Source organism: Cibotium barometz, chromosome 27 (genome assembly GCF_041138505.1).
Source record: "Cibotium barometz isolate CiBa-2024 chromosome 27, ASM4113850v1, whole genome shotgun sequence".
NCBI lineage: Eukaryota > Viridiplantae > Streptophyta > Polypodiopsida > Cyatheales > Cibotiaceae > Cibotium > Cibotium barometz.
Genome location: NC_141072.1, coordinates 45,049,594 through 45,073,106, shown reverse-complemented (window position 1 = coordinate 45,073,106; position 23,513 = coordinate 45,049,594). Strand labels below are relative to the sequence as shown.

The following is a 23,513-nucleotide window of genomic DNA, read 5'->3' as shown; positions in this document are numbered from 1 at the left end:
ATGGACAATATTGTGTCACTCTGGTCTCATAGGCCCATTGAGTCTTTTCTAGACGCTTAATACATACATATATCTCTCTCTCAAACAAAAGTATGAATGCCAGTGACATCTGATAAGAAAGATGGCTGATTCCAATATCCATGAAGAAGATGATTGTATAGATAACAAGCAAAGAGAAAGTTGTAACCTTCGATGTTTAAAGTATCCATAGAAACAGCATCACAACAAAAAGGAACGTTATGTGTCTACATGCTATACACAAACACAAACATTTCAATAAAAAATTATGCAGATGTGCACATAGATACCTCGTGCCATAGGAAGAAAAAAGAAAAGAGATGACACTTCATACGCATGTGAAAAAAGATGGTATTAAAAAGAGGCCGAGAATTTCTACATTCGAAAAGGAGTCAAATTATTTATAGACATAACGTGAGAATTTGACCTCACTTGACAAAAATTACTGTCTGTACAGGGCTGAGATGCTAATGCCAAGGTGTGCATCTCAATAGACCACTATCACCACCCCCGCCGGCACACTGGCTAGGTTTGGTCAATCAACCAAGAGAGGTGTGATAGTCTACCTTAGGAATCTTTTGAACACTTGGCCAAGTGTGACATCATCATCCCAAAAATAGGGCTTCCACACTGGACAAAGAGCATCTTATGCGAGTTTGACATCATGAAGCCACAACATAAAACACATATTGATGCAGCAGCTAAAATGGACCACCCAGCTCCCTTCTTGCCTCCTTAATGGAAGAACCAAGATAGGTTCCATGTTACCTCCTTAAGCAGGCAAAAGGCAGAATCTCCAAGCTGGTCACAAAAGAGAAGAAAAACAAAGCTACAAGACATATCTACCAAAACTGGCACACAGAAAATGGAAGTTAACCACAATGTAACACCGATTTAAGGGAGGCTTTGCTATTTCAATGAATATGGCAAAACCTTTACAGCAACACTTGGATATGCCATGTTTATTCTCTGGATGCGAGGCCTTGATTTATGTAATCATGATAGTAAAGCAGAATACTAATAGGCTGGCCCACAATGCAAAAGAAGAACCAGAATATAATATTGCCAACCTGCAAAATAGATGATTTAAAAAGTTAGGATGATAATAACACATCCCTATTGAACGATGGGCTCTCCAACAACATAATAAAATAAAGCACTTGTTTTAAGGGAGTTTCCTTTCCAAAACAGCCTTCTAAGAATTTAAGTGGGAGGGGTCATTCCCTTGACTGAGTGTCTGCATCCCTTGGTGTTAGTTTCGACTGTTTAGCAACCCTACAGAATGCCACTCAAGTATAGGCATGCTAGAGCTGGGGTTGGCCAAATAGCACTCCAAGGTTATTTAATATCAGGGAATAACAACCGCAAAACACTCTAGTGCGGCCTGAGTGTAGGAGGCCTCTGAATCTGTCCAAGCAAAAGAAGCCTGGCATTATGGACAGTGTAGCTGAAAAAGGCTGACGCTACATTGAATTGGCTGCACCAATCCACTCCCAAGATATCTGACAGGACATCCACCATACAGCCATAAGTACCAAGACCCATGGGTCACAAAATATCACCAGGACTGTCAATATGCTAGTGCTTCCTTGAGCGACTAACTACTCTCACTGGATAAAGGACAACACCTGGAATAATCTCTGTCAACACCTCATCAATCTCTATCCTAGCTGAATAGAGTAGCAATCACGATCTCCTTCCTTATCCTGTTCAAGCAAGGTTAACACCTATGATGGCACTCCTGTCCTAGAGAAAACACCTAGCCACCTAGGGTGATGCTGATCGTGAAATGTGCCAGTAATCCACTCATGAGATATAGCTGCATCAATCTCATCAATCCATCTAAGACTCCCTCTGAGGTGCTGAGTGGATGCAAGTCTTAAAAAGTCTTCCAAGCAATAATTGTCGATGCACATCGCTCCCAGCCTGACCGTTGTATATATCTAGATGCACACAAAGGTTGCCCAACCTCATCTCTTATGAGGGCATTCCACATAATGGGCTGTCTATCAGCCTCATCCTAAGCATCTGTCTCAAAAAAGGTCTCATGCTGCTCCAGGCTCTAATAATCGACGCTATAAGCCTAGAAGAGGAGAGGAAGCTGCCTCAGTAAAGATGAAACATGAATTGAGCATCCAATCTCCACCACCACGAGGCGTACATCTGGAGATGTAAAACACAAATTCTTCCAAGGCTTAATGCCTGGAAGGAAGCCTTTAACAGCTAACTTGCAAAGCAATGCTCTGCAGACTGCATTGTATATCTGGATTTACAATATTCAGCGCCCCTTCCTGTCTAGGGCATGTAGCAAGCTTCCAGGCAACTTTGGCCCGAGTGTCAAGTGACAATCCAAACCTGACCACAGAAAGTTGCAGACCAATGTCTGCAGATGGCCAATGCATCTATGAGAAAGAAAGAAGAAAGAAAGTTAAATTAAACGTCTACAAAAGGCCCAAGTGTCAAGTGACAATCCAAACCTGACCACAGAAAGTTGCAGACCAATGTCTGCAGATGACCAATGCATCCATGAGAAAGAAAGAAGAAAGAAAGTTAAATTAAACGTCTACAAAAGGCCAAATGAGACTGAAGTGTTACAATGTTTCCATGATATATCTCATCCTAGATAGTACAAAAATGAAATGAACTGAATTTAAAATGGTAACAGCTGGGTACCATGATAGAGCTAAGTGATAGATGAGGTAATGTGCAGAGCTACTTAGGGTGCACCTCTGCCTGGTAGTGGTCCATGTAGAATATTGGCCATGGGGAATCAAGGGCAGCTGCCAAGAGGCTGCCTAGGTCCACTGATGCGGATGGCTGAGTGGAAGTAGTCTGGTGCTGCTGTAGGATGTCCTGGATCTGGATCTGTAGACCAGATGTCTGCCTTGGGGGTGGAGGGAGCACGCTGTAGTACAGCTGCTCGCTACTGTGTGACTCCTTTGGTCTATCTCAATGGGATGGCCTGGCGGGTGCATCAGTGGTGCTCTTGTCCTCTCCGTCTCAGAAGAAGCTGGTGATAGTGTTCTCTCCGTCTCAGTTGGGTGACTCTGGCGGGTGCATCAGTGGTATTTCTATCATCTCGAAAGAGGTGGCGCCTGAGGCCTAGGTTCTCTGGAGAGGATCCTCTAGTCTCAAGTAGAAACATACCAAGGCATCTCTGGTTTGGGAAGTCCATAATCCTGGAGAGTGGACCAAAGCCATCTGGAGGAGGTTGTGGGATCTATCCCGAATCTCATAGTAGATATAGTGCTCCTCTGTCTCCACCTGTGTGTGGCATGATCTGCACTCTCCACTCCTGTGGCTCTCCCAGTTTCTCTGTGTACACGATGAGATTACACTCTGATCTAGCCTATGGCAATCCTCATGGCATGTGACATGTGGACATCCATGTAGGTGGTTTGCCTAATGAAGCCATCTTCGGTGAGTCGGAGGAGATGGTCTCGGTAGATGGCCATCTTGGAGTCAAGCTCAGCCGCAGGTGTCACCCGAGGTCCCGAATATGCTGTCTGAAGAGATCCAACTGGGTGAGCCGCTTGATCTTGTGTGTGATCTGTAGGAGAGGGGAGGTGAGGTCATACTGTAGTGGTGGGAGGCGGTCCATCTGTATACCATGTGATGTGAACCATTCGGAGACTTTCGCAAACCAAGTGTCATGCCCTTTTCCTGCTCGTAGCTGTGAAGACTCCATGGCTACATGGGGGTACCTATGTGGGCCCATCTCCCGCACTCGGCAGATGTATGAGATGGTCTGGAAGAGGGCATCTACCTCCATCAGTGGTGCAGCGAACTCTGCTCTCACAATCTCATGTGGCACTGATGGTTTGCTGTGGATCATGTGTGAGAACATCATGATCTGAGGCCTCTCAATCTTCTTCCATCTGTTTGGTGATAGGTCAGGTCCAAAAAAGGCCGTGGTGCCATACATCAATGTGGGTGTGACTTGTGTGTCAAACAGCCAGAGCTTCGTCCTGGGCTCTTAGAAGTGTGCCTGGAAGCATTGCCGCTCAAGCAAGGCCAATGCTGCATAGCCGACCACCTGCTGCCAGTAACATGGCATACTTGGGCCTGCTGAATATCACTCCAAGGTAGGTTTATGACGTGACAATCTCAACTGGATCTCCCCTGTATGTGAAGAGGTGGTCCCTGAGGTGTGCCAGAGAGGGGTGGAGGACCATCACCTCGGCCTTGCCAAGGTTGACCATTAGGTTCCTCTGTGTACAGAACTCCTGTAGAGCATCCAGATGCCTCTGCAATCCAGCCACCGAATCTGACTATGTCATCTGCATATAGCACTAGAGGGATCAGTATGCCACCCAAGCTGTCAATTTAGTCCGAGATCTCATCAATGTATAAGCCAAACAAAGTTGGAGAGAGCGGGCAGCCCTGTTCAACCCAATCGTGCTAGAGATCTCAGCTGACTTCCCACTAAGCACTCTTAACTCGTCCAATTGTGAACTCCCGTAAGGTAACGATGCTCCACGTCATCTCGGAAGGTACACCCATGTCCTGTAGTCTGTATAGTAGGCGGGTGCGGGGCACAGTGTCAAAACGCCTTGCGGAAATCCACAAAGCAGCAGTAAATCTTCTTATTGGACACCTTTCCTTCCTCGATGATGGCTCTGAGTGTGGAGATGTGATCCAGTGTCAAATGTGCCCGCCGAAAGCCTGCCTGTCCCTGGGCCCTTCATCCTTGAGTCTCCGCTAAGGAACTCAGTTGCATCCCCACAACAGACCCATAGAACCTAACCAATGTGTGGCCAACCATGATGTTCCGGTAGTTCGTGCCCGCAGATTCCAAGGCAGCAGGGACCCTCTTTTGATGCGACTCAACGGCATGACATTCCATTCCACACCACATTAAAATAGTGCCGTCTCCAGATGGTCTCCCGCCTTCAGGATGGGGTGATGGTGTTGGCCGTCCATGTGAATGGGAAACCCTCACATAAAGCACTGTTGAACATGTGAGTCAGAATCTGGGTGGCCTATGCATTTGCGGCATGAAAGATGTGTTCTGCTAGAAGCCCTTTGTGATCAAGGGATCAACCATTCCCAAGTTGCTTGATGGCTATGAGCACCATCGCCTTTGTGAAGAAAGTGGATGTGGTGGGGTGAGGATCATGTAGGTGGGGTAGGGGTGGCTGGTTGGGGATGGAGTAGAGTTGGTGGGTAAGGTACAAAGTGTCGGGAGAGGTAATGGGTGGAGTCACGGTGAGGGAGTATCTTCCTCCAAGCCTCCTTGCATTCCTTGCCAAAAAACAAGCAGTAGAATGACTGCTCGATTCAGATGTAGTGGGCTCGCTTCTTCTGGCGAGTAAAGCACCGGAAAATCCTTTTTCACTTCTTGCAATGAGATTTTCTCTTGCTTTTCCTTCTCCGTTTTGCAGGAAGCGAAAATCCTTTTCGCTTCCTGCACTGAGATTTTCCTTGCTTTTCCTCCTCTCATAAGTGGGCCCATGCAGTTTGGCACTTGTCATCATACCACAGATTCTGAGGCATAGTTCCACAAGGTGGCATGGCGTTAGATTTCTCAGTGCATGGGGAGGAGGCAGCAACGGAGCTGAGGAGATCAGTGAGCTGTGTCACCATTTGGTCCCTTCACCAGTCTTGACTAGTGTTTCACACATAGTTGCCAAGCATTTCATGAAACCTGTTTCATAAACGTTTCTTTCAAATCCCAGATGTTTCATAAACGTTTCTTTCAAATCCCAGATGTTTCAAAAACGTTCCATAGAAAACAGGGGGTTACGGCCCCAAAATTTATATATAAGTTTATAATATGTAAAAAATATGTTGCCTCCCCTGCAAAACAATATTAAACATGCATCATTTACGCATTAAAACATGTTTTCAAGTTACTAAAGAATCTTGGTAAAAATCGCTTAAATTGTACAGTTCCCAGGTGGACACAAATGAAACGTGTTTCATTCGTATGAAACGTTTACGAAATGTTTCGTTTCATTCAAACTAAATGAAACGCGTTTCATTGCAACTATGGTTTCACACATTGATTGGAGTCAAGGTCTGAACAGGGATTTTCCACAAAAGCAAGGAAGTCCCAAGATGGAAGACATGACATGAGTTTACACGATTTCACTCACTTATATGGTTTATAAGGGTACTTGCTCACTTATATGGTCGTACAACAACTTTTCTCTCTCTCATTGTTTATCAGCTTTCCAATATGCAACTGTGGCTGCTTACTGCTATGGTTGCTTTCTGCATCACTTTTCACCCTCAAAGCTGTCCCTCTCATATGAAACCTCCCTTTGTCAACTTTTGTCCTTCGGCAGTTTGTTCAAAGGGCATCTTTCCTCTCAGCACATGTTTAGTCACCCCATGGATGGGGAAATTCCATGAAAGCCATTTCTCCCTGAAGACTGAATGATTTCATGACTCAATTTTGCAAGCTGCCACGAGAGTGGAGCAGCACTCTTGTATTCATATCTTAGAAGACAAAGTTGCAGGCCGAAAACATCAGCAAAGGAGAGATTGGAAAAGGAGAGGGGGGGAGGGGGCGCAAGTGGAAAAGGATGTAAAGGAGTGAGAAGGAAAAGGTGGTATTCTCTCTTCATGAGCACATCTGAATAAGATATAGACAAAACCATAGAAGTTTAACAACTATCACATAGGCACCCACCATTGTACTTTGAAATCGTTTATGCAGATAATTTGTAAGAACCATCAAAGGAACCTGTAATCACCCAAAAGCCAAAACCTGTTACGTTGTGTTCATGTAAATGTGACTCATTGCAACCGGGAGCAGTACCTGAAACATTATCCCCAAGAAAGCCCAGCATCTGAACATGTGACAGGGGATACCAATGCATAGCTGGAAATGCAAGTCAGATAAAGGAAACAAGTGAGATTTTAATTATTTGTTTATAATACAGTACTAACGTAACCTGTAACAAGTCAAAAAATTGGTGGCTCAAAGCAGTCATAGACAATCATGAGATTAAGGTTTGAACTATGAAAAAGGGTGTCATGTACTGCATGATGATAAATAAAACTAATAAACCCTTTGGCCTATTCGCTAAATTGTTGCACAAATTAGAGCGCTACATCACGATGACCTCAAAGCAAGAAGCACTGGTGATGCAACATTGGCAAACACAGTGGTGGAAATAAACAATCACCTCAAAGCAAGAATTGTTGGTGATGCAAACATTGGCAAACACAGTGGTGGAAATAAAAGATCTGTTACCCAACAGGACTGGTTTACATTGAAGACTTTGGTTGATTGTGGGTGACCCCTTAGAGCTCTGCAGTGGGATCCATGAAAGTGGGTAATGGACAGAGGGACATTCCAGGTCATTCTGTTCTTTGACTTTCTGGCCAAAAATGGATGTCACATTCAGATTAGTTCTCATTGGAAGAATCATATCACGTCTTCAGACGTATACAAGTTTTCTTTTGGAGGAGACTTCAGAGTTCTGGCATAAGATGGTCATAATGCACTACCAGTTATATCGGTGGATAGTTGCCACAGACGCCCCATTAGATTGCTTAAGATGTGGTTCAGAATTGCATTATAGGTTGTATAGAGGCCTAGACAGTATGGCAGAAGATTGCATTGCTTATGTCACATATCAGGAAAAAGCCATTATATCTCACTTGGAGCCTAGTTGCTTTACTCATGGAGGCAGACCTCAGGTTTCCTATGAGGGGACACGTACTGGTCACCCCCTTATCCTCAGTCACCCTTAAGGACACTTCATTCAACAGTAGACACAGAAAGATTACTGGAAGTTTGACTACATCTCAGTTTTTAAGATCCTGCTGCATCAAGGCCTTCCACATTAAAGCTTTATCATTTTTTTGGTCAGATATTACTCGTATAATCATGTATATGGAGTAGGATTCAAGATCTTCAAGGACAACCAAGTATAGATGAAAGGTGGCTCGGTTGAGAGTGTTGTACTACTTTGACCCGGCCAAAACAATACCCATACAGTGTTGAAAATTGTGGAGATTGGCATCGGAAAACTTCAGCTTTGCATGATTGTTGTTAAGTCCCAAAGGGCTTACCTGGACTTTGCTCAAAAGCAAGGATGGGTAGTTGTCCAAAAGATGATATCAGAAATACCAACAAATAGTGGACCATTTCTGAATCACCTCTCAATGAAGATCTATGGATCTAAGATTACTGGTACCCCTACGAGCTCACCCCAACTAGAGAGGGATATTGCACGTATCTAGCATAACATACAGGACCATTGACTTGGTGCAGTTTACTAGAACAAATCTCCATGGTTACAACTAGCTAATTTGCTTTTTGAGGATATTCACACACACACCCAAGAAGAACCACCCTTCCAAATATTTCCCAATCAGGAAACAAACACTCTTGTCGCCATATAGTTGCCCCTATTTAAGGTTGAAAGAGCTGGGTGAGTGGCAACAAGAACTCAACTAATGCACCGAAACTTACTCCAGACCAGAAAGCGTAAGCAGGCAAGACCAATGGTAGGCTCAGCCAGGATGAACAGAACCAATACAAGGAGGGCCGATGCTTTTATTGTCTCGCACAACAGGGAATACTCCTAGAAACCCCTTGCCCAGACCAATGCTCTTCGGACTGACGAACGCCCCGACAACATTTAACCGCATGATGATTCGTGTGTTCAAGAACCTGATCAGAAACTCTGTCTTCGTTTTCTTAGATGACATACTAGTGCTTTCAGCTTCAGTCGAGTAACGCGACATTGACGTCAAAAAAGTGATGAAGTTGTTGGAGAGCAATGAGCTTCATGTCAATGTTTGTTCAAGGTTCATTACCTTGGATACATAATTAGTGTTAAGGCATCCAATTGGATCCTGCCAAAGTGGCAAAAGTCCTAAATTGGGAGATTCCACAACCAACATATGATGTACGATCATTGGTGGGGATTCGCCAGGCATATTCCACCATAGCTCTCACAGATCTACTCAAAGGGGTCAAGACCCATAGGCAACACATCGGCATGACTCCCCGCCTCGGGCTGCAGACTTTAAGGACCTCAAGGTAGCTTTGTTTGAGGCCTCTTGTTTAGCACTTGCATCGTGGGATGATCCATTCCAGGTAATCACCGATGCGAGTAACATCGCCATTGGAGTTGCGTTACAGCAAAATGGTCATCTACTAGCTTACATGTCTCATAAGCTGATTCCTGCAAAGAAGAATTACTCAGTCTATGATCGAGAACTCCTAGTTGTAATCCAAGCCCTAAAGCATTGGAAGCATTTTTTTTATGGGCGCGATTTTGAGGTTTGCATGGATCATCAGGCCTTGCACTGGCTTCAGATGATGCCAAGTGCGCCATGGAGTGACCGGCAGCACCGCTGGAGCCAAATTTTCCAAAAATTCGTTCGCATGATTGAGTATCTTCCAGGCAAGGCCAACCCAGTGGCCAATGCATTAAGTCAAATGAATTCGGTACTCAATGGGTGGGAACAAGCGTTGGATGCCACAGGACCATGTCATTTCTTGATACGGGATGGTTGGCTTTTCTACAAGAGTCAACTCTATGTCTTGAAGCAGTTTAGAGCAACAATTCTCCATGACACCCATGACGCCATCATTGGTGGCCATAGGGGCATGAACTTTGGGGCCATGTGCCCAAGCAACGAGCCCATAGGGAGGCTGGGCAGCAAGTCAGCAGCCCTAAGGAGCATTCAACTCCAGTCGACCAGCATCTGGACCAATCGACCAGCCCCTTCAACCACGTGTCAAAGGCGCTTGTATTTGGGTGTGTATTCAAGTCATGGGCCTTCAAGAACAGGCCGACAGCCTCTACTACAAACCGACGAGCAGTTTTGAGTCATATATAAGTAATAGGCAGCATAGGGATTTATTCATCTCATTCTTCTACAAGATTAAAGTCTCTAGGGTCAAGACAGCCAAGGGATTGCTCTCTACAAGGTGGATGAAGTAGGTCAAGGGCAAAGGTAACACTCAGCCAAGATCATCTTAGTAGAAGATCACTCCAATCCAGGAATTTCCAGCCCAAGTCGGTCTTTTTCTACACATTCAATAAAGCAAATACACCATCCGTGGTGGGGGCCTATCAGAGGGTATTTGGGACCTAATGCTGTGCATTTTGTCTTCTCTCTCTCTCTCTCTCTCTCTCTCTCTCTCTCTCTCTCCCATGGGGCTGGTCGGTGTTAGCAAAACCCAAGGGCATGGCAGCCCTGAGGGTTAGTATGCCATTTGGGGCATACCAAGGAAGGCTCTCAAGGAAAGGGTTCCAAGGGGGTGGAGCAAGGATGCCAGGATCTTCGGGAAGGAAACGATTGTAGCGTTTAGGGATAGGGCATGAAGACAAGGGGAAAAAGTGGAACAGATGCACAGATCTCAACACATTGAAGTCAAAGACATGGCAAGGTTTCCAGTGAAAAGGTTTCCATGACACATATGGGAGTCCACGAGGAGATGAAGGGATGATGACAGTCATCCAAGGTGAAAGGTAGAAAGCCCGTCGTCAAGTTTAGCAGGAGGGATGTCATGTGCAGACATGGACATGGCTGACTTCTAATGCTAATCCCTGATTAGGCAGCAGATAAATAGGAGATTAGGGCACTAGATCTAGGCAAGGATCAGGTCAGCCAGCCAGATTTACAGCATCTTCTGAAGGCTGTCGCCCAGCATATTATTTTTGGGATTTGTCCTAGAACACGCTGATAGCAGGTCGGCCAGTTCTTGGTGTTGTTTAAGGCCTATATAAAGGCTAGGCCAGGTTTAGTCTCATCATCTACCCCCTTTTGGGGAAGGTCAAGGGTCTAGAGTTAGGGGTCTTTTTTATTTCCTTTTGGGGAAGGCCAAAGGCCACAGATTGTATAGAACATACATCTTGTGTATCATATGAATATACTGAAAATACAGCTCTCTCTATCTCTCTCTCTGTCTTTGTTAGTGATTTGCATCAATGTTCCTATTCAGTTAGTTAGGGCTGAAAGAAGACACTCAAAGCTTCTCGGCATGTGACACAGGAACATAGAGCAACCTTCCTTCACATTTGAGAAGTAGGCCCCTCTTTGACAAGCACCCTTGACGGCCCATATAGTGTTATTGGCCCCCTTAGTCTGATTCAATGATTTGGAATGGATGACTGGGACCTGTTTTGGATCCTTGTTTCTATGCCTTAACTATGAATAATTTAGGATCCAACATAATGCATAAACACAAAAACAATGAAAAAATATATAAAATTTTAAAGGTACACCTGGAAAAAATTGAAATTCTATTTCATACCTCATGGAAAATTCCAGATATTGCAAAAGAGATCACAACAGCACCTTCCTGTTTATAAGGAAAATATGTTTGACGCAGAATATAGTATGGATGAAAAACAAAGAACATGGAATTTGCTTTCTTGATCCAGAAAAATACTGATTGCTTCAGCTTAAATATGAAACATTTTAAAACTGAGAACGGATTCTCTTGTACACTCATAAAGCTGAAAATTCCAAATGATCCCTACAGCAGAAGCAACTAGAAAGAGGTGATTAACCTGGATATTCACCTCTGCTGCCCTAACATTACTTCCCAACAGCAAGAAGGTTTGGGCAGGGGCCATGTAGACACATTTTTCAGCCTTAGAAATAACATGTAAAGACTTTGCCTTCAATGGATGCATCCAGCTGTGCCTGGAGTAGCCATCAAAAAAATTCACAAAGTAGAGATATCCTCCGATCGATGGTGTCCTTATAGGACCACATACATCACTATGTATAAGATGTATGATAGCCCACTGGGCTCTACCCCGCACAATGGTGCCTGAATCCAATACTGATGGGAGCAGCTGCTTGCTGACTAAGATGCAACAAACCCCCCCACCCACGCCGCCCCCCCCTAGGGCGCACCCCCGGTCCCCTCAGGGCCAAAAGCTTGCTGCCAGAAGGTGTGACTCTCTGGGCAAGACTTTCCTGCATCTACAGGAACGTCCTGCTGAGAGATGATGTTCGTGAAGGAAAAGAATATCCATTGAGCCTCCAACCCTGGCTCTTTGCAGCTCCTAACGAAGGGCCCCTCTTCGGATATGAAAGCGAGGGCCACCCAATCTGTGAATGTTCCAAGAGATGATCTGCATGGCTAGGGCTGGGCAGAGTGAGATCTGCTCAATGCACCCTCAGCTCAGAGGGGAGAGACAATGTTTTTACGCCCACTTCCACGAACCTAGTACCAAAGGTTGATACTTTGGCCCACCCGGCAATGATTTATGGGGCGCCTTTCTGGGGCCACATCTGGGAGAAAAGGATTGGCAGAGAGTGTAGGTTATGATGCTCTGGTGCATGATCAGAAGTAAGCCATCATGCCACATGCCATAGTATCGGCCTGCCACATGCCATAGTATCGGCTGAGTTCGAATCCCATCTCGTCATAGATACCATGTTCCAAGCCATCACATACATACAACACATCTATACACTACATCGCCTCCCAGGATTGGCCTTGGAGTCCTCTAGACAACTGGCATAGGAGGGTCATATCGGTTGTTGGTACCCATGCATCACCAATTGGTTTGAGTCACATGGCTTTGGATAGACTGCCTCTCACCCTTTGAGAACAGCTTGGACTCCCCCTTCCTTGATGTCTCAAGGTAGAAGATCAACCGCATCATCCATCTAGATTTGACTAGACTTCATACAGACAGACGTGGATATCGCTGGCTGAGCTTTCCCCAAAGCTTCAGCCCTACAAAGAACATTTTTGAGGGTCACTGGGGATGGTTTTATTGCGAGGCCCAGTTATCTCCATGCCATGAGGATTGCCATTGGTCAACTAAGGGTGTCGTCACACCTCCTTTGGATTGAGACAAGGGGCATCCTACAAGACAGACAGGTATGTGGGGAGAAAGAAAGTTATATTAAACGTCTTCAAAAGACCATAAGGTCTATGAGACATAAGGGATTACAAAGATTATCTACATCTACAAGGTGAGACACATCCATTGCTAGGGAGGGCCGGTTCCGATACCGCTCAAGTATGTCCTCAAAGGAGGATGGGTACTAGTGTATCAGCCAGTGCAGATCCAGCCCCTTCTAATCTGTTAATGAAGTTCAGAGTTCTCAATCTAATTAACATAGAGTCCAAAGAGAGTGGGCATCCTTGTTTCACCCCAATAGTACTCCTGATCTCCTCAGTAAGTGTTTGTGTAGAGGGTATCCCCAGCTTTGTGGATGGGAAAGATTGTGTTGGTAGCCCAAGAGGGGGGTAGGCCTTCACATATAGCAGCGTTGAAAAGCTCAGCAAGGAAGGGTGTGTATGACGTGTTCAACTTGGAGATCCTCATGGTCCCTGGCCTTCCCACTCTTAAGTTTATGTATGGCTCTTGTGACATTGGCCACCATGAAGAGCGATCTGGCTGGCCAGTGTGACGTATCAAAGGTGGGCTGATCTGGGGCATCATAGAGCCCTTGGGCATAACTCGTGCCATGTGACTGGGTCAGTGATGGGGGTTAGGGGGCCTACTCTCCTCTAGCATCCGCCATGCCTTAGAGCTGTCTGCACTCAAGAAACACCTATAGAACTCCTCCCTCTTGGCCAAGAATTCCCGCTTCTTGCACTTGGTAAATCGCCTAGATCTCCATTGTGCTTGTCATGCCGTGATGATGCCCCTTGCTTGGTCTTGGCGAAGCTGCACACGGTAGGCTTTGCACTGTTGATCATACCAGCTATTTTGGGGTATGGATCCAATAGAGGCTCGGTTTTGCTGATGGGTGGTACCCAGGTAGGTGGCTTGAGCTGACTCATGTAGGATAGCTAAGAGCTGGGTGGTGGCATTGGCAAGGGGTGTGGTGTGTAAGTCACCCAGTTTACTATAAAATACATGGACACTACGACTCTCTTTAGGGAGGGGCTCGGGCCCTTGTCACAAGTGATGCATTACAGAGATCAGAGATGCTTGGGACTGGACCTATTTGAGTTGAGGCAGGACAAACTATTGAGGCACCAATAAGACAAACTACTGAAGCAGCAGCCTGAGATGCAGGATACCAAATACATCTCTCACTGACTCAGCAGAGAGCCCCCCCTAACACTCAACACGCATGAGATTTGCCGGGACACATGGGCCAAGACAGAGCTAGACATCCCCGTGAAGTGAGCACCCTCTAGACCCGCAGCAGGCTGGCATCACGCACCTAGAAATGAAATGAAATGAAATGAAATGATATATTAACGTCTCTAAGAGGCCATAGTGGCCTATGAGACCAAAACTGAGAGTACATCTGAAGTTGGTGTCTCATCAAAGAGAACAACTAAATGAGACTAGAAAGTACAATAAACTGATTGTCCTACAGTTATAAGAACAGAACTGTAAGACTCCGAGATGATACTAAGTAGAAAATACTGGAAAATACTGAAAAATGTATATGAGGTAGATCCATGTATGCTGATCAGTTGAAGTGTTGCCCTCTCCTTAGATCAAGTATCTCCGCCATGGGGCTGTCTAGAATGGAGAGGTCGTAGAAGCGAGGTAGGCGCCTCCGATGCCGAGCAATAATGGCTCTGATCTGGCGATGGTGAGGATGCCGTGGTCGGGATCCTCGTGGACGTGGCCGACGAGCACGACATAAGATAACTGCTCTATCAGTGGTGACTCCCTGGGAGCGTGGTCGGTGCCCTGATGGCCCAATGGAGGAGGTATCAGGAGGTGTGTGGGCTGGGTTGCTGGTGCTGGTGCCGAAGAAATCTGTCAGGGTCCTCTGTCTAGGTACATCATGGCTCGGCCTCCTGTCTACCAAGAGGGTCTCTCTGTGTCTCCTGAGCTCAAGTAGAAACAATCCCAGGCATCTCTGATCCTCAAACTCCATGACCCTGCGTAACGGCCCAAAACCCTCTCGGAAGAGGCAGTGATATCTCCCTCGGATCTCATAATAGACTGTACATCAGCAAATGTAGTATTCCTCTGTCTCTACCTCCTGGTAGCATAGCTAACAAATGCGGTCATCCACGATCTGATGCACATATCGCCCTGTCTCAATCCGCAACCGGTGTGACGAGAGAGAGAGAGAGAGAGCACAACCCCCCGGGAGACCTAGATGCCCCCACTCCCAGCGAAACAGACCCTCGCCAGCTCCAAATCCAGGACTTTCTTCAGCAGTATGGAGAGGAAGCCCCACGGGTGGTGAATATTGAAGCCGGTTACACTGTCCATGAGGAGGGCAACACATTATAAGCCCAAACATATGAGGTTCTTCTGCTGCCTACTTTATTGTACGGGTCTATGTAGTACATTGACCTATCTATCCTTTCGGCAGCTAGTCTTTTACTTTTTCATGTTGCCTTGACATCCAATTTACTCATGGATCACATGTAACAGCTTTTTGGTCTGGTCTTTCATAGACGTTAATAACATCTTCCTTTCTTTCTTTCTAGTTGTATAAGCACTTGCAACTTTAGCATTGAGAATCTAGGATGTAAATTTGAGAGTGTGAGTCACTTGAGAATCTAGGATGTAAATTTGAGATTGTGAGCCACTTTAAAATTTATGCGAGTCACTGGTTAGGGGGTGGAAGTTCCAACACAGAGGTCGTGAGTTCAACCCTTATGGGCCACGATTTCTTTCAAAAAAGGGAGTTCTTTAATTTTTAAAGGTTTTAAACCTTTGTCCCCTTCCCCCCCACATGGGGTTGCAAAAGGACCTTATTAAATGCCTAGAGTCATCTTTGACCCCAATAGCGGAACCAATCTGTCCATGAAATTATTGCCCCAAACTGGTGCCATTCACACTGTCCACCGTGTCCCTGTGCACACTTGCAAACTGTCAAGAGAAAAACACAAGGTCGTGACAAGTCTCTCCCTGGGCACCTTGACGGGTGCTAGATCTATGTGCCATTTCCGTGCCCAAAAACCGATCACCCTCACCCTCTGCAAGGTGCAGCCTCTAAAATCCTCCGAGGGAAGCTCTGATCTCTCTAGTCTGCCTTGGGATCTAATAGAAAAAGTGAGCAAACCACTATCCTTGTCTGCTCTGTGGACCGCCACGAGGATATTGTGTCTGGTAAACACTCCTAACCACACTCGGGGGTCGGATTTGGAATAGGCATCAGCCACTCCTAAGGGATAGCAATGTCAATGCTAATCCTATCTCGACCCCGGATCCCTGTCACGCCTCGCTCCTGCTCCTCCAGGTGTAACTGCCTATGTGCAATCCAGTCTCCAAGAGACCTAGCTGGTCCCGTGCTCAAGGCTCCCCAAGATACATGCGGTCAGGCCCCTAACATGTGGCCACTGGGTAAACGGATCAGGGGGTTCCAGACCAAAAGCTACCGAAGCCGCTCCTCTAAGGCAACTAGCACTATCTGTCTAAGGGCTGGCCTGAGATAATCCCACGCCCACGCCTTAAGTAAACTAGCTGCAAATCTGTCCTCAAAAACTAGGCTAAAACCACGGGCTCGCATCTCTGTGAAGATCCATCGGGTACTCTGAGGCCATGGGCCCCCAAGGCTTGGAGTGCAAGCTGAAATCCGGGCCAATAAGAAATCCTTCCAGGGCTCACCACCAGGAAGGAGTCCTCTGACAATCAACTTGCCCAATAGGGCATGGCTCTGAATAGCAGGATCGATGAGGCCAAGCCCCCCCTGCTACGTGGCTGAATGATCACTCGCCATGCACCTTGGCCCTGACTGGCCTCCCACCACTTCCGGCCCATGAAAATTTCCAGATCAATCATTGTACCTGGCCAATGCATGCCCAAAAAAGGCCCAGCACAACGTGATGTACCATGTGGTGGCTAGAAGTACGTTCGCCACCACAACTCTACCAGCTAGGGAGAGCCTCGCCAAGCTCCAATATAAAAGCTTATTCGGAATACTCAGAAGAAGCGCACCGAGCTACTGCTCGGGAGAGAGCTCAATGCCAACCTGGCCACCGAGATAGCAAATTGGAGTGCACCTCAGGATCCACTGGAAAGCCTCAACTGGTCGCCAAGTTGAGGCAAGTGCTGAACCTACCCAAAACCACACGACTTGTGCCAGTTGATCTGCGCTCCTGATGCGCGGCAAAAAATCTCAATCGCCTCCACGAATCTCTAGAGATTCCCACCATCTCTTGAAAGGAAGGTTGTTGTGTCATCTGCAAACTCTAAATCAAGCAACTCCTCCTACGTACGGAGTGGAAGACGCAATCCCTCGAGCCCGGTCTCCTGGGCAGAGAGAAAACTGCTCATGGCCTCAGTGGCGAAAAGGAAGAGGTAAGGTGCCAATGGACAACCTTGCCGAACCGAGCGGGAAAGGGGAAATCTGTCACCTCGGGCTCCCTAAATGAGGACCTGGCTATGCGAGGCCGAGTAGAGTCCTGAAACCCCATGAATCCACTCCACAGGGAATCCCATCCGGCTCATCGTCCTGGCCGAAGTTGTCGCCTCCCAAAAGGTAAATATAATGTCTAGGATGCTCCTATCCTGAACAAAGCCAGTCTGAGTGTCATGGATCAAGTCTGGGAGAAAACACTAAAGTCTCCTGCTAATGGCCTTGGCCAATATCTTATAGGCTGTCACAAGGAGAGTGATGGGTCTCTACTGTCAGATCTCCAATCTATCACCTCTCCTTGGGAATCAAGTGAATCAAGCCCTTTGAGAGCCTCTCTGGCATGGCACCTGTAATCATAATCTCATTGAAGGCAGCTCGAAGGCCACCTTCCATGAGGTCCCAATGGCAAAGAAAGAAGTAGACTGGAAACCCGTCCGCCCCTGGGCATACGCCCCTAGGAAGTGCCATCAATGCCTCCGCCAAGTTCCAACTCCTCAGCAGTAAATGGTGTCAATAAAATGACTGAAGAGAAGGGGGAACCACCTCCCTCGTATGCCGCCAAACCCTCTCACGTGCATCCACAACCTATGAAGATGTTGGGGCACCAATGAGGAGGGATCGAAAAAAGTCCGTGGCGATGGCTCTCACTTGGGGGGGGGGGGGGGGGGGGGGGGGGGGGGGGTGATCTGAAACAATAGCTCCATCCTGGCCACCCAACCTGCGAATACCATCTCTCCTCCTGTGGGGTCCAACTATCTCAAAGAAATCCCATGTGACTCTATCGCCTACCTGTGTCCAGAAAGAGGCCCTAGCATGATACCTGTACTCCACCCTCCTCTCCTATATAGATCTAATCTCGGTGCGAGCGGTGGCGAGCTGACTCTCGATCCACTGGCTATCTGGGGACCTCTCCTGAAGCCGCTATAAAGAGACAAGACTCCTCCTTAAACTCCTCTCCTGCTCCTGGAAGCCCTCTAATCTGCTCTGGGCTGCCTCCTGTAAGAAACTGTTGATCTCCCCTAAGCCCTCATCCAATGTGCACACAGCAGAGCCTGAAAGAAAATCCAATCTCACCCATATCTACTCTATCCTGCTGCATATGAGGCTGTCTGGAATCCTCCAGCTCACATGCCTGTCATGCCTTCAGGGGTCCTCTAAGGACAAAATAACAAGGCCGTGATCAGAAAAGGAAGTACCTGCCAAAATACCAATCATAACCCCTCAGCTGCAAGTCCACTCATCAACATAAAACCTATCCAGTCTATAGAGGTTGGGGCTAGTGCTCCTCCTATCCAATCTCAAGAAGCAAAGGCTCCCAGGGCTACGCCCAAACTCTGGAAGATGCCAAGGGTCCTGTCCCCTGACTGCAAGAATCATCTCCTCCTAGGCTGACTACTCTGCTCTTGAAACTCTGGCCGTGCCACCTCCAAGCATGTCCTCTGCTACCTCAATCATGTTAGTCATCGCCTAAGCACCAAAAGTCAGCCTAAGGGAGGGCCTTCTATACTGAGCTCCAGAAGAGGGCTCTACCTGCAACAACGTTTGGAGCATATATGTTGAGGAAGCCAACGCTATCCTCTCCAATAGTAATGGTAATCCACTGTGCCCGCCCCGGGACAATGACTCCAAAGCCAGTCATTGCCAGCAACAGGTGCTCATCACTAACAGAAATACACACCCCTCCCTCCGTCCCTAAGGGGCCGAAGGATGGGGTCCAGAAAGTATGACTCTTGCCTGGAAGAATCTTCTTGCATTTGCAGGTGCGCCCCTCTAAGAGATGATGTTCCTGGAGGAAAAGAATGCATATGGGTCCCCCCACTATGGCCCTCTGAAGCTCACCTCATAAGACGCCTCGTCTCTAAAAGCAATGAGGCCCCCCTAAACCCTGAATGTTCCATGAAACAATCCGCACATCAATCTCGGTGTGATGCGGCACTAGCGGAATTGCCCTCCACTCGAAGAGTCTTGGGCGAGGGTTTAGACGGGGAATAATCACAATCCGTGCGGGAGCGAAGGCGCGAGGTGGGCACTAATCCTATCTTCCATGTGGGCACTAATCCTGTCCTCCATGTGACGCCACTCTGTCCTCCATGTACGAGCACACGCATATGCATGCTCCAGACTCCATCGATCACAGTGAAGGTATCTATAAGAGGGGGGAAGAGGTACCGCACAACAGAGGTATGCATGAACACAAAGAGCAGCACCTCCAGACTGGAGACTACCATCTCTCTGTCCTGGCCTCAATGGGCTGAACCTCCAAGCTCCATCCTAGCCAAAGGCCAAAAATGGGTGAGAATGTCGGTGATGCGGAGATCGTGGAGATGGTGGGAGAGCTCAACTGCCTAACCCTGAATGGCAACTACCACTAACTCAAGATCCCACTCTATCCTCGAGGCTGCACTAAAGGGGAAAGAGAAGATCATCGCGCCATTATCTGGCGTAGAGGGCCTGAGTGGTGAAAAACCACACACACCCGAGCAGGGGCTACTATCTCCTCAAACATGTGAGTCCCTGCAGACACCAAAAGAAACTATAGTCCATAGACTGTCCCAGGATCCTGAGGACTCTAGCGGGAGAGCCTTCACCGGGGAGGCAGCAATGGTCATCTCTACCGGATCAGAGAACCGGTGAATCAACCGACGGACGGATCCCGCCAACTCCCTCCGCACCGGGTCAGAGGCTACTGGGGGGGGGGGGGGGGGGGGGGGCGACGAGAGTGCTCTGAAGAGGCAAATGGGGAGGGAGAGGGAGGGCTCAAATGATAAAGGAGGGGCGGAGGGCGCTGTGGCAAGTAAAGTCAGTGTCGAGACTGGGGGAGGGGGGGAAGCAGCGGGGAGAGAGGGGGGACGGGTGCTGCTGAGGGGGATCCATCGGAGAGGAAAGCTGGGGGGAGGGGCCTGCCGGGGGCTAAGAGAGGCCGGCCAGTCGCCGAGGGCAAGTTCTAGCTAACTGACCCATCTGTCTACAAATGAAGCATTGGCCTGGGAGGCCAGTCCACGCGCTGCTGTATGGGGTCCCCTCGGAGGCTAGGAATAGAAATACAATGCGGTACTGACTCCAACGAGGCCCCACAGATGCGGAGGGATGGAATCCCAACTGCCCTCGCAAGGGCTGAGGCAATGGTGGGGGGGGACTCCATCACTCTTCCGACAGCACCACCAATCACCAGGAGAGGAGGAAGGTACTCCTTCCTAAGGCTTGGGAAGCAACTGTCACTGGAAAGCCCGAAACGCCAGCCAATGGGTGTGCTGCCACCAAGCAAAGAAGACCTACGCCGTACGCAGTGCAAGGGGACTCGGCTACAGGACTCGGTCTAACGCCGATGGCAAGTCGAACTCCACCTGGTAGTATCCGCGCCCCAAAGGGTGAATATCGGTGATCTTTGCAGGTTCACAAATGAGGTTGGCCTGAAAAAGTTCCCTGAGCTGTCTACGTGCGGGGTGGCTACCAACAATTTTGCACACCAGGGTGGAGGGCTCAAGTGAGGCAAAAGTCGTGGCAAGAACCTGTAGATCCGCTTAGGAGAAGAAAATGCAAGCAATGGCGGCTTTGATCAGGGATGACGGAGCGGCTGCCATGGAGTCCTCCTGAGAGTGAAGACCAGAATGAACCGAAGCTTGCCGAAAAAACTAAAAACCCCAGAAGCCTGGAAACATTAACCTGCACGGGAGGGGAGGAAGGAGATGGGCGAGGAAACAAAAAGAGAAAGGAAATCGAAGTGGGCGGGGCGGCTCAAATTAAAAAAAGGGGGGGAGGGGGGGGGGGCGTGTTTGGCGGCGAAGAGGGGGAGGCGCCAAAAAACGGAAGACGAAAAGGTGGAAAAAAGGGGGGGATTGGGCTGAGACGGGGCGGGTAGAGAAGTGAACGGGAGGGGAGGGGGGGCGTGTTTGGCGGCGAAGAGGGGGAGGCGCCAAAAAACGGAAGACGAAAAGGTGGAAAAAATGGGGGGGATTGAGCTGAGACGGGGCGGGTAGAGAAGTGAACGGGAGGGGGGGGGGGGGAAGCAACAAGGGGGGAGGGGGGGGGCGGAAGAGCTATGACAGGGGGGGAGGAGAGAGCAGGGGCACACAGCAGGCAGGGGGGGAAGGCACAGGCGACGCCACAAACGGGGGGGGGGGGGGGGGGGGGGGAGAGAGAGAGAGAGAGAGAGAGAGAGCACAGAGTGTGCGCACAACGTGAGTGGAAAGCCCCAAATTTTTGTGAACCAGTGAACTGTATGATGTGCCAATCGCACACAAATGCGAAAAGCTCCGAATATGTGTGTTCCCCGCAAATTCAATAGTGCAATTGAGCACTAACTTCAGAAAACCCCCAAATTTTTGCAGTTGTGTGCATGAATGTTTGCCTTGAATTATGCAATTAGGCATGAATTTCAAAAAATCCCCAATTTTCACTGAGCCCTACACTTGGAATTTTGCACTGCACTATTGCCTGCACCTCGAATTCTGAAATGAAGCATGTAATTCACAAAAGCCTCAAGAATAGAAGCCAAAAGCAAATACCTCTAAGTTATGTCCTCCACTTGCACCAGATCTACGTCAAAGCTGAGCACTGCTGAGAAGCTAGCCACCTAACAGGTTAGTCCAGCTGATGGAGCACACTACAGTGATGGCGGCGCGCACACGAACAGACAACGGCAGCGGACGGCGACAGCGAGCAGGTAGGCAACCGGAACGGCAAGCAGGTAGGCGGCGGCGACGTGACGGATGGCGAAACTACAGAACGGAAAGGCCCAACAGAGTGGGCGAAGCTCCGCCCATGGGCGGAGGCGAACGCCGACCCCCCACACTAGTGCCGCCAGGGAAGCGGGTGGCAAGCTGCGCGCAGAAGGTGGCAAGAAGGGCAGCGGACAGAATGGCTGGAAGAACAGATGGAGTTGGCGCCGGACGGAAGGTCGAGTCAGGCCGCCGCCTAGTCATGCGCAAATGGACAGAGGTGTCACCTGCGTGAGTGGAAGCTGGCAGCAAAGCTCTGATACCACTATTTGCCCAGGAGGAGAGCTGCAGCACACAGTTAGGGTTGGCACAACAGCACACTCACACACACAGTGAAGCAAGTACACAGTACACTCAAGATTATGATGCAAAGAATAGGATTGCATTGCAATGTGTAGAGCTTGTAGGTCAACTCCATAATATCATAATACAACTAAAGTAGATGGTGTCCTTTCACACCAGATCTCCAAGGGGAAAAACCCGAAGGGAAAAAGTGCCTTGGTTAGCCCCTGTTCACATGTGGCACTACTCATATCATATATGCCAATAACCCCCGCTCGCTCAGCCGCATCCATTTATGCATAGGTTTGAAGGATTTACCTTTGAGATGCCTTTATGTAAGCACGGAAAATATACGTGCCTGACCATCCAATTATGCACAGGCTGCAAAAGGAAAAGCCTATTATGTAGTGTTAATACAAGCATTTGACAAGAAACCAAAACCAAAGTACCAAAACAAGTATCTCTAGAGAACCCTTATACTGAACATGCTGAAAGGCTAAGTATACCATATTCCATGATTTCCAATACTATCATTCCATCAAAACACCATCCAAGATCGTATGCCAACCAAAAAAAGAGTCTTAAATCAGAAAAGTAAATCCTTCAAACCTTGTGAAACTTTTTTAAAAAAAGCAATAAAGCTATTCCATGTGCAGGATTAAGATTTCTTAACCACACCCCTACCTCCTCCACTGTCTTGGCATTCCACCAATCTTTGTAGAACTCACGATCTCCAAAGTAAGTCAATTCGGCAATGATGTTTAGCCTATGAGGAAAATGTTTAGCTTATGAAGAAAATGCAAACCATGGTATAAGGAAACAAAATAAAGGTTAAAATTTTATTAATTGGTAATAAAAGTTGATTTTAGAATGAAATTAAGAAATTTCAGCTAAAAATGTCAATTTTTGGTTATCGCATAATAGTTTAGGTTTAACATTTGATTTATTTTTTGGTTACAAGTTGATAATTAGGGTTTAACATAAAGTAGAGTCTTCTGGTAAGAGTTTGCATGGATAGTGTAAGCTACATCTAACTGTTAAGAAACATTGTAACAACTGCACACACCAGAGATGAAACAGGCAGTAAAAGATGCACAGCCAAACATAGAGAGTTGGAATTGAGAGCTTCAACACCCTCTCTACTGCATAGAGATAGTTTCCTTTCAACAAATGCTGAGAATTTTTTACTGTAGGATTGATGTACTGCCAAAAAAAAAACATTTGGTCAAACCTTCGCAGAGCAACAGTCCATACACAAAAACC

The 23,513-nt window shown here is 47.6% G+C and overlaps 1 protein-coding gene across 5 annotated transcripts in view; it reads right to left on the bottom strand.

Annotated features, from left to right (window-relative positions):
- Positions 1–355: 355 nt before the first annotated feature.
- TAG1 (membrane bound O-acyl transferase (MBOAT) family protein) overlaps positions 356–23,513 on the bottom strand; it is a 54,737-nt gene continuing 31,579 nt past the window's right edge. For 2 of the 5 annotated variants that reach the window (XM_086821583.1, XM_086821579.1), the window contains 8 exons: positions 23,317–23,453; positions 22,935–23,016; positions 22,757–22,777; positions 22,569–22,631; positions 11,249–11,296; positions 6,785–6,847; positions 6,656–6,709; positions 356–1,088 (listed from right to left, as the gene is read on the bottom strand). In XM_086821583.1, the coding sequence (XP_086677709.1) occupies positions 981–1,088; positions 6,656–6,709; positions 6,785–6,847; positions 11,249–11,296; positions 22,569–22,631; positions 22,757–22,777; positions 22,935–23,016; positions 23,317–23,453 (576 nt within the window). In that variant the 3' untranslated portion in view covers positions 356–980. Of the gene's footprint in view, positions 1,089–2,556; positions 5,666–6,193; positions 6,389–6,655; positions 6,710–6,784; positions 6,848–11,248; positions 11,297–22,568; positions 22,632–22,756; positions 22,778–22,934; positions 23,017–23,316; positions 23,454–23,513 lie in introns of those variants that run through there. The other 3 variants (XM_086821582.1, XM_086821581.1, XM_086821580.1) reach the window with 3 other exon arrangements.